We start from the raw sequence: 12,087 nt of genomic DNA, 5'->3' as shown, positions 1-12,087 counted from the left end.
TTTCCCTTGAAGGGCCAAAACTGAAACTGAATTGTGGGCCACGGGCCAAAAGGAAGTGCCTGCTGTATTGTTGAGATGGTAGTAGGTAGTTGGTAGTTAGATCATAAATAATAATAAAAAATAATAATAAGGATTCTACATATTTAAAGCATTTTACCCCACAAAAACAGCATAAACAGTGATTTCTACTAAATATTTTTTGTATTGGATTTCATAATAAATGTAGCATAATAAACCTGTGCCACATGTAGCATTTCAAAGATAAATATTACGTCCAAATGAACTGTAATACTCTTGGTAGCATCAACTTTACTGCTGTAACACAGGAAGCAGTCATATGACTTTTGAAATCAATGTGTCCGTTTGTTTCATTTACTGAAGACAAAATGAACGTCAGCTGTGTTTTCCATCTCTCACTGCTCCACCGAGAAATAATTACTTATTTAATTGACTTATTAGTTGATCTGCAACTATTCTGATAATGGATTAGCAATCTTATATCAGTAAAAAGGTCAGATCTTCTCCAATTCCAGCTTCTCGGTTGTGAGTATTTGCCGTTTATTTTGTTTCATATCTTTGTGAGTTGAATATGTAGTACTGCTGGTTGGATAAAACAAGCAATTTGAACCTTTTTAGGTCAAAAAGGAAATATTTCATCCATCATTGCAACCCTAGTTCCCCTAGTTCCTAGTCTGAAATGTTACGCCATGTTTACTTGTTGTTGTTAACAACAATGAATGTAATGTTTTTTAGCCTTATAATCAGACTGAATAATGTTTCACTTCATTCATGTTAGCTGTTTACTTGTTGGAAAGCGTGCCGTTTTGTTTTGTTTTGGAAAATGATTAGATGGATAAACGATAAGAAATATGTAAATGTAAGAGATGTTATGTCGACAACCTTTACAGCAGTGTTAATCCGCACGTCACCATTTTTCTGCGACTGTTTAGCTATGAATATGTCATCCCATTCATTATCCCAGCTACTCTGATGAGTCGACTGTTTATCCAGCTGGTGGAAGCAGCCATTAACAGACACAACACCACCTATGGTGAATCTTCTTTTTGACACCTTTCAGTTTGCAGAGATTCAGAGGCCTGGAACCAGACCTTTGTGCCATAAAGCATCGGCAGACTCTTGCCCGTGACAGATAATGTAAAATAAAAATTACCGTTTACTTCGTTGAGTGATGACTTCAGCTTCAAAATGGCGTACAGATGTGTAAGACACACAGTGTGTGTTTGCCGTAGATGCATGACGATAGACATCATGCAGCTTTGCTAACCGCCACAGAAGAAACTTGTCATCTACATGCAGCCAGACACCACTTCCACCCAGACACACTGCTCTTCCCCAACAACTGTATTCTCATCAACTGGCCCACAGTGAAGTCAAGTGAAAGATGAGTGAGCTTCAAAAGAATCAGTGCATGAATAATTGAGGTTTTTTGGGTTAAAACTTTTATTGTAACTCCAGTTTTGCTGATTTTCATTTAACTTGGAGGCGACTTGTGGGTTGAGAAAAGAAATTCAATGACCACAGGTTTATGAAGATCTTTCCATCCTTGTTTTGTAGACACTAAGTTCTCACCCTTCATGCACTTTGAGTTTGTTCATTCAGAGAGTGGCAGTGCGTGACAAGGAGGGAAGTATTCAAACTTTAAATGTGAGGGGGTGTGATGAGACTGCCCTGCCCTTTACCGCTCCTCTTCTTTCTTCTCCTCTCCCCACCTTTTTTTATCAGAGCAGTGGTTTTATAAATGAGACTGAAACTTGCGTGTGTACAAATGCGGAAACTGTGAACAATTTAGAAAAATCTCAGTGTTGTCCTCTTAGCGATCACAGTATGACTGAGTCATATTAAAAGTGCTGATACATAAGGACAGATCCTACATTATGCAGCTGTGATGATTTTACACACACTATTATGATTCAGCTTGACACAAATTAAACAATTTTCCAATATGTTTATGTTGCAAAAACAAAATGAGAAAGAAGGACCCCCAAAAAAAGCCTGACAAATTGCTGCAGCTTGAAAAGCAGTCAGACGCAGTCACAACATTTCCATTGGTTAACCACTGGTTTCCCCCTCCCCCCCACCCTACAGACAGCCGGAGTGTATGATAGGGGGAAACAAAAACCTCTGAGATTTGTCATGAGTCACTGTGGTACATGCAAGGTTAACACGGCAAAAGCACGCATGTGTAGATAAACTGTGGTGGCTCTTCTGTCAGGCAAGAGCAGCCATCTGAGAGCTGGACAACAGCGATGGAACAGAAACACGCAAACACGCTATGTTTTTTAATTTAGTGTTTAATAAGTATTGTTGAGTTTTATCTAGTTATTTTATGTTACTCACCTGTCAGGTGGGAGACCTCTGGTGCTCAGATTTAGCTGTAAAGACCCCACTGGCCTATTTGCACAACCTCAAAATGGTAAGCAGGATACAGATCAGTAGGTTTCACTGGGTTTTTTTTTTCACACCCAGCAACCTGTTAAAAGAAATTCCCAGCACATGACATTTGATGCTTTTGTAAAGGCTCATCTAACAGAATTTACACAAATTATAGAGTATCAAACCTGTTATTATTTAAGTTTAATGAACATGAACACTTTGTTTTGAGTTTATCACAAATCCTCCTGCTGGAGCACCAACTGTGTATTTGTCCACTGTTTAAAATAGTTCCTTAACACATATACAGTTTACTCCTGTTTCAGTAACATTAACTAAAAACTACGGTGCCATATTCGTGAGCCATTTTGAAAGATTTACATCTTCATTAGGACTGAGTGCGGAGGGCCAAGTGCTTCAGACACGGTGGAGAAGAAAAAAAAATGAGGCATGGCCAGTGCAACTTGTTGGTCTTTTCTTGGGAAATACAAAATATTGTCAGCCTTTAAAATCTAGGCCCTGCTGCTTTCAGTAAAATTAAATGCTGTAAATACCACAGAAATAAAGACAAAAAATAACAGTATGGCTGACAAAGTAAAATCCTCTTCCCTGTACTCAGGTCAGGCAGTTGCGTGGACAGAAGACAGCCCCAAGGGTCAGCGGTGGAGGAAGTACCAACTACCAGGATCTCTGTCTAGCCAGCCCTGCCTCCGCAGAGGGGGACTACCTGAGCTCAGACGAGGACCTCCTCCCCAGCCCGCTGCCTGCCAGCGCCCTTTACCCCACTCTGTCCGGCCCGTGTCACACGTCTGCCCGGCTCGACAGCGAAGGCAGCACAGACAGCGAGGCAGAGGAGCGGGTGCGGACACATCCGGACCCACAGCAGCTGTACGGCAGCATGGTGTGCACCGAGGCGCTGGATAACTGAGACCTGGAGCAGGTGTGAAGGTTTCATTGGATTTGTTTGACCTAAAAAGATGCTGGAGCTCTACAGGACAGGACTACTACTGTAAACTGGGACTGTATTATCCAATCCAGTCCTCCTCCTTGGCTTTTCCAGTGTTTACCTTTAACTTGATGCAGACATAGTGGCATTGATTGGACCTCTTCTGATCATCACTAGCCATCGTGTTCGCTCCTCTTACTGTCTCTGCCACCTTGTTCCCCATACTGTCCGATCCTGTGTTCCCTGACGAAGAGGTCATGTAAAGCCTCTCTCCCTCTTGTTCCCATGTGTAACTGCGCCAGAAACTGTCCCGTCAAAATACATATCCATCCGAACACAAACATGACACACAAACAAACAAAATGGACTGAAACTGGACCAGTAAGAGTGTTGTTGCTGCTCGCTGCTCGAGATCGACCACTGGACCTGAATCTGTGACTGTGGACAAGGAGGGAAACGTGGGTAGACAGACCATCTCTTTCCTCTCCCTATAAACTGAGTAATAGACACTTGACACACTGTATGCTCTGTCTACCCTTATATAACTTCCTGATTGGTTCAGAGTTAAATACATCTTTATCCTCTCTTCTCCTTATCCTCTCAATAGGAAGACACACAAACACAAAAAAAAACGTCTATCAACCATCCGTTTTCCTCTCAGTAGACCAAGTGTTAATATAAAAGGTGGTGAGTATGAGAAGGAGAGGCGCAGTGGAGGAATATGTACACATCAAACTGTAGGGATATCACAAGATGGCATTCATTAATGAATCATGAACACTTTAACATACTAAATATGTGTGTTGTCTGTGTCTGTGGCTTGCAGATAACAAGAAGGCAAGAGTTAATACAATAGCTCATGTCAAAACATATTCACCATAACCCACAAAAAAAAGGAAGGAAGAAACTCGATGTTGCCAAATCTTTTGTTTTGTTTTTTAAAATTATTTATATGTTGTAATTTATTTTGATATTTTTTTTATTTTTTTATATATCTATATGAAACTATAGGACTGTAGAGATACCGACAGAGGCCAAACTTTCTACACCGTCCTTTGTGCCAACTAGTCGTCTGTTGCAGGTTCACTGTGACACTGAGTGTTTCAGAGACGGAAAATGTGCTGCTATGATTTTAGATTTACTTCTTCCATTTTGTTCTTTCTGTTATTTTTTTTTTTTTTTTAAATCTCAGAGAGTTGAAGATGCAACCTCCTATTAACTCTGCCATAGATTAGGTGAAAAAAAACTGAGCAGTTTAACTTGATTCCTCCCTGGAGCTTCTCAGCATTTCACAATGATGGGAACACTTTAGTTTTCTTCAGAAACCAAGCATTATTATTGTGTATGTGTGAGTTAAATGAATAGTTTGACATTTTAGGTTATATATTTATTGACTTTCTTGCTGAGGGTTACATGAGAAGATCAACATGACTAATGTTACAGCCAGGAGATAGTTATCTTAGCAGTGCGGTTACGTGCTAGATTATTTCTTGGCTGGGCATAGTGGCTTCCTGCACACACTCAAAACAAAGTCTAGCACGTAACTCTGCATTAAACCCCAATTTGTTTTTACACTTCAGTTTTTATACTCTTTTAAACTGTGGCCACAAGTGATGTAATGGTAAAAGTGAACTGAGTCAGTAATGTCAATTATAAATACCAATACAATGCCATATCTACCTTTGCTAACATTATAAGCTACTGGCCTTACTATGAGTTAGGTTGCAGCAGCTCCTAAAGCCACTGAGAGTGTTGAATTAAACAAGGGTTTGTTTTATTGCTGTTTTATTAATTGGTGAAATTTAGAGGTGGATTTTGTTACCTTCGGACAGAGCTAGGCTAGCTGCTTCCCTTTGTTTCCAGTCTTTATGCTAAGCTAACCAGTCCATCTCCTGGCTATAGCTTTATATTTAACAGGCAGACATGAGAGCGGTTTCTGTCCCCTCATTTAAGCAAGTAAGTGTATTTCCCAAAAATGTCAAACTATTCCTTTAATTATCAGTGTCCATTACAAGCAAGCAGAAATCCAGGTAACAGTGCTGATCTGGAGTCACCAGTTCACGTGCTCATATCACTATCTGACAGCTGAAACTGCAGCATGTGGGCCATTGAAAGTGGACTGAGTAGTTCACAATGTAAGAATGTCAACGAAAAGGCTGTCATCATTACCAGAGAGTGTGTGGGTGGAAAATATTTTACATATCAAACAACAATATATTCTGTGTAGAAAAAAAAACGGTGTAAAATGTATGGAGAAATATGAAATATACAGTGTGAGAGGAACAAAAATATATAGATAAGATTTAAAGCTGTATCACTGTCAGTCAAGTCTCACTGAAGATGGTGAGAAGTCTGAGTGTGTATAGTTTATCAAACAGGGTGTCAAATGAAGAGCAGTGATCTGCTTTTTGCACTACAGAGAAAGAGAAACTCTCTGCTCGCGACATTAGCAGTGAGAGATGGTGTGGATTAATGGATTCATATTACATTGAGCTCTTCAAAGAGAGCTTGACATTATCTGAGTACCTCGATCCAAGATTATCCATCCGCACTATTGTGCTGATTATTCTTCAGACTCATTTTGGAGGATTGTCTCTAAAGATCCACTTTCTGCTTCACAGTGCTACCTAACTTTTTCGTGCAATACAAATGAAGGAATGGGAAAGGAGATAATTATTGCCATCTTCTCAGAAATAAGGAAATTGGATGTTCCAGTTATGGCCATCAAAGAGCTAAAGAGGATGTCAGTTAGCCCACCAAACTGTTGCAAATAACAGCTTTTCAGTGGTCATTGGTGGGTGTAACAACTGAAATCAGTGTTTGGATATCGTCAGAGCAAATGAGTGTAAACCAAATGGTTTCAGTTGAGTTCCCTCTATTTCTTTATATATACAGAATTTAGACTGGCATCGGCTCTTCAAGTTATAATCCTTAAGATCAGACCTCACTGTTGATAATATTTCTGGTTGGAAATAGTTTACATTTACATTCTGTAATTACCTCTCTATAAAGTAGTCTTCATTGTTTCTGGTGGGGTCCAGTTTTGCCTTGTGGGATTTAAAGGACTTACAGGACTCAAGATAGATGCATGTACTGGACATGATGTGGAAGACAGAAGTTGGTGCATGTATGCTTTTTGTAATGCACAAGGCAAAAATGGATGAGTTCAGTTCAGTTCGGCAAAAAAACGTTGTTGACTGTCTTCTTTAAGGTGCCAGTATACTCAGTCAGAATTGCCAGACGGATGGTTGAATAGCTTTTGGAAACCCCCTCCGACCACACCGTCCTAACGTCGGATTGGGGGGACAATCTGACATTCGCAGCCCCCTCGTGCCCCGAGTGGCCTGCTGAGGTGAGGTGAGAAAATAAGATGGGTTGGAAATTAATTCTCGGCACAACAATTTCTGACACTTTTGATGTGTACATAATTTAAAAAAATATCGTGTCTCCCCCTCATTATGAAGTCTGGTCGTTCTGAACAGCTCGAAACACTCATGCCCTCCAACATGGTTGAAAAACACATTGTACGTACTACTTTTTGAGCATAACCTATTCTTCTGCGATAAATCCTCTCAGCCCATGATTTGTTTGGCTCTGCTGCAAACATATGGACATGTTGCAAACATGTTACACAACCACTAAGAGCATGTTTCAAACTGATCTCTGGGAGTTGTATTAATAAAACGCATTTACCACCACTAGCCACAGGTGTTTAACAGCTACTGAAATCATAAGGATTTTAAAATGCAAAGACGAATTGTAGGAATCTTTTCATTCAGGACTGAGTTTCCAAATTGATCCCTAATCTGGACCTAGATCAGTACTTCGTGTCCTTCATCGGTACATTGCTGTTCAGTGATGGTGCTGTTCACACCACTGTCTAAATACAACTCTATCTACTGTGACAAAACATTTTGATATGTTTGTAAATTACTTTTGAATATGGTACTAGCTCTCATCCTTAATATTATTTTTATAATTACCATCAGTACTTTGTTTTATCCTGCTAACAGCATTACATTAGATGATAATGATATTGTGCCATAAAAGTAGGTAGATTTACACACTATGCTAAATTATGTCATGTATGTTTAACGAGGGTTTCATCGACACGTCAGCTACTACAGCCCTTCATGAAACAGCCATGTAAGATAAAGTGAATTTTGTGTGGATTCAAATGTGATCACACTGTGTTGCTCCAGATTTATCATCTTGAAACTGGAACATCCACACATTTTCCCTGATTTACAGTTGGAAATAAGACAATACAGTGCAAAACAGTGTGTCACACGTGAGGTTTTTCCTCACAGACGGTAAGAAAAAAACAGACAGTGTTCATCCTGGTTAGTCTGGTGTAGGATTTCTCAAATTTATGTGCTGTATGTGACGGCTGTTTGATATCCACAGCATCATTCCCAGGAACCCTGTCCACCCTCTCTCTTTCTGTCTTGCAATTCAACTGATGTTGTTATCAAATATATTAAATGACAGTAAAGATTATATAAATTCCAGTATGATGGGGAAAAAATACATTTCAGTGTTCTGTATCCTATGAATGATACAAAATAAACTTTGACATTGCACCTTTGCAAAGGCCTGATTGTATTGTTATTGTTTGTTATGGGGTGATTTACTGCAGGTTGCAATTGTTCATAATCCTTTAGGTCCAGAGGCAACAGCAGTCAGTTTTGCACCAGCTCTTAATAACCTCATATTATTTTTAGTAGTCATGTGACACTTGATGATGGTATAGTGACTTCCTGTTCAATCATTGCTGGTAAATGACAAGTTTGAAACCAGCTAGTAGTCCCTTAGACTTTGTGTGTCTTTGCACATAAAATTAGAGATGGATTTCCATATAGGCTAGCTGATGCAACCCAATTCAAGAGCGCATTTGAAATTGTGTGCTGTAGATTTTTTTTATGCTGAGACAGCAGCAGTTTCCCACCGTAGTTTAATTTACTGAAACAGTTGGTGTTTTTAACAAACATTACTCAAACAGAAGTAAATAAATTTGTTGGAGACTCGTCAGCAGCGGATTAATACACATTCAGTCTTTTGTTAAGTATTTAAGGCAGCAGGATGGTGTACAGCACCCATGTTCATCATATTGAAGGAACATGCCACCCAGTGCAACACTGTGGCTCATTAATGTGTTTATAAGGACAGCTCCATGGCAGAAAGGAATATGCTTTATCAGGCTCTGGCTCACAGGAACTACTTTTTGTGTTAAAGTATTTGTTGACAATGAGAAAAATATATAATATGTCCAGTCGTATTGTAACAGTGACAGCAGTAAGCAGATGCATACAAAATGAAAACAGAAAATAGAAGCAACAAAAAAATAGGTTTCTCACATTTGTAACAGCCATACAAACATTTTCTCCTGCTGTGTCTCTTTCTCATTAATGAATGTTTTCATTTAATGCTATAAAAAGGCAAATCTGCTGTTGCATCAGCCAGCTTCTTTTTAGCTTGACCTCAATGGTCTATTTTGTAACACAGTGTCGACATAGTATGTCAACACTTTCTAAAGAATTTTCAGCACCGTTGTCCACCCTCTTCCTCCAACCTCCGCTTTATATGTCTTCCTTAGACTACTCTGATGCTGTGTTAAGTTTGTTCACCACTGTTGCATATCCATAATTTCCAGAGAAATGTTTTTTTCTTAAAGTAAAACTAGACAGATGTACTGCTGCTAGTGCGCAGTGTGTAGGTTTGTGTGAGGAAGCAGTGTGGTTGTCGACTCAAAGGTGTCAGAGCTAAAGCACTTCCTCGTCCTTCTTTACTCTCATCACACCGACCTGCAGACAACATCAGTGGCTCACAATCCAGCTCAGAGCAGACTGACCTCACATGTGACAAACTGACTCTACGTTGTCTAACTTGATATGAGACTTTTATATTAGTTTAATTATTAGTGTAAAGTTTGTGTGACGTTAAGAAGCACTTGTGGAATGTAAAAATCTGGTGAGTATTTGCATATTTATTTCTAATAACAATCTTCATGTTTCTGGTTGACTGAGAGCTACTACAGCTTTGGTTTGGTTTGCTGATGTGTATTTATTGGTTCTTTTTATTGATTCAAATGATAATCCTTTAGCTTTGTAATTATTTCCATGTGGCACATAGTGACACAAACATCACAGAAATGTCACATTTTTTGACTTTATGTAGTTTTACAGACACCAAACGCATTCCTGAAAAAATATTAAGTGTGTTCAGATTGAGCTACAGATTATGGATGTCGTGTTTGCTTGGTCATCCTTGAGATAAAGGATCTAGATTAGAATCCAAATTCAGCTGATTGGACTCACAGGCGCCTGTATGTCAAATACCACAGTTCACACGACATGCTCGAGCAAAAACAGAGCCAGAGAAGTCACGGTCGAAGTAAACCAGTGAATATTCATGAAATGAAAGGTCAGACCCACATTGACCTTTCCTTGAGCAGGCAGCCATCAATTCATTTTGAATGTGTCAATCTTATTCAATACCGGTTTGAACATGTCAAACTAATTTCAAGTCGCTCATAGCTGTTATAAAACTGACATATATTGCAGTCATAGGAGTTTCTTTTTTAAAAAACACATATATTTAGTGAATTATTGAAAAATAGTTCAACAAATGTATATGTTCGAACACATAGGAACAAGCACATACGGTGCAATAGTGTGCAATATAACAATACTTAATACAACACCTCAAAGTAAAACATCCGAGATTAAAAGAATAAACTTATAAGCGAATGTGCACATATTATCATCAACACGTATAACAATATACAGTCAACACAGAGATGGTCCGTTAACTGGTTTCAAAAAGTGGGTTATGCTACATTTTGTTTGTAATACAGAGATGTTAGTCTGTAGGTGTGTTTTTGTGGTTAGGTTGGATTCTAAGGAATTTTCTGAGATTACAACCATACACAGTTTAGGCCATGCAGGCAACTAGTACATTTACTTAAGTACTGTACTTAAGCACAATTTTGAGGTTATTATACGTACAGTATATAAGTAAAAAAAATCAGTGTCCTAATGACGCTTGAGTATTTCTATTTTATGCTGCTTTACTCTACATTACAGTGGGAAATATTGTACTTTTTTACCTTCTTTAAATGTATTTGACAGCTGTAGTTACTAGTTATTAGTTTTTTGGATTAAGATTTTGTATTTAAAAAGCTTATGAAATACAGTTAATTGTTAAAGATTAAATCAGTGGTGTCAAACTGTTTTTGATTCCTCACGTAGAAGCAATGTGTAGTCGGGGCATATTCATTGGTTGTTAATATTTTACCGCTAAACTTTTCAGAAGGTTTCATTTAAAAAAAACTGTTGCTCAGGAGGTAAACTTATCCATTATTTTACAAAGAAAGCAAAGATTAGAGAAAAGCCAAAATTATTTATACAGATTTGTGTTGCAGAGCTTTGATTTTTCCTCTTTCTTACCCCATTAATTTCACAACCCTTCAGATAGATCTCATGACCCTTTGCAGGGGCCTGACCCGTAGGTTTAAAACCGCTGGACTAAACTAGGTAACTGTATATAAAGTAGAACTGACAAGCTCCACCCCGACCAGCTACAACCGTAAAATGCTACTTATACATTCTTGCATCAGTTTGAACAATCTTATAATGTAATAAGATATCATTCACAGGAGCCATTTTACTGCAGCTTGAGCACAAGTATATTTACCTGATAATACTTCTGTACTTCAGTAGAATTTTTGAATTAATGCAGGTAAGTATTCTTAAATTGTTGTATTGGCACTTTCATTAAGTTTGAATACTGCCCTGAGGACTTCTCCCACCACCGCAGACAACCTTAAATGTGTAGACAGAATCTTTTAACCAGAAACCTTGAGTGGTCCCATAGACGATGAAATAACAGGCCTTTCTATGTTCCATAATGGATACATATCTCAGGAATATGGGCATTAAATAGATTTTTACAAGGTTGGTGTTATATAAACCTTTATTATCAGTTTATATTGGTAAGTGTTTATTGATTGTGTTTGAGTGGCTGAACAGATCTCTTGCCAATCCTCTGTAGTAACCTCGTTACTTGTCCTCACAGCACACAAGCCTTTTACTTTCTGAGGAGACCAGGGAACTGTCCATCAACATTTTATAAAAGTCCTCTCATGTTGTGATGGTTTACTGCTATCTTTTCGACAGAGTGGAGAGAAGAGGGATGTGTCTTAAATATATAGTTTCTTGTTTATTTTTATTCATTTATTAATGCTAAATGCATGCAACACTCGCCTCGTTTTTTGTTTTTTGCTATGTGGTTTAACACCTCATTGTGTTCTACTAACCCCTACTGCAGCTACACCTTTGCTCAAATGTTAACACTTACTCATGAAATATGTTGATGTTGAAATTCTGGTATGACTATTTGTGTCACACAGTCACAAACCAGGTTTGTAGGAATTTCTTATCCAAATGTCAATTTTAGTCAGATTTGCCTTTCATTTGCTTTCACCTGCTTTCACCTGCTTTTACCTGCGGTGTGAATGGAGGTTAACAGAAGCTCCAAAGACGGTTGAACCAGACCAAGGCAAACCACCTATCAAACCTTTAGTATCAAGCAAGGCTCTGCTGACAACAGGGCATGTGCCAGGCCACCCAGTGTGTGTCAAGCTGAATTTAACAGACTAACCAAGAAAAAAAAATTGTTTGGTCAGATGTGACAAAAACATAATAAAAAATGTTAATACCACACTTACACAGATTCAAGAAGGAAAAAAA

At 38.5% G+C, this 12,087-nt stretch overlaps 1 protein-coding gene across 1 annotated transcript in view; it reads left to right on the top strand.

Moving 5' to 3' along the window:
- si:ch211-239f4.1 (EVI5-like protein) overlaps positions 1–7,913 on the top strand; it is a 36,749-nt gene extending 28,836 nt beyond the window's left edge. The window contains exon 20 of the mRNA XM_035661034.1: positions 3,011–7,913. Within this exon, the coding sequence (XP_035516927.1) occupies positions 3,011–3,319 (309 nt within the window). The 3' untranslated portion in view covers positions 3,320–7,913. The remainder of the gene's footprint in view (positions 1–3,010) is intronic.
- Positions 7,914–12,087: the final 4,174 nt, after the last annotated feature.

The sequence above is a fragment of the Morone saxatilis genome, unplaced genomic scaffold (assembly GCF_004916995.1).
Source record: "Morone saxatilis isolate NCDOM2014 unplaced genomic scaffold, NCSU_SB_2.0 Contig17, whole genome shotgun sequence".
NCBI lineage: Eukaryota > Metazoa > Chordata > Actinopteri > Moronidae > Morone > Morone saxatilis.
Note: the sequence above shows the minus strand (reverse complement) of the source record. Positions and strands in the feature narration are given on the sequence as shown.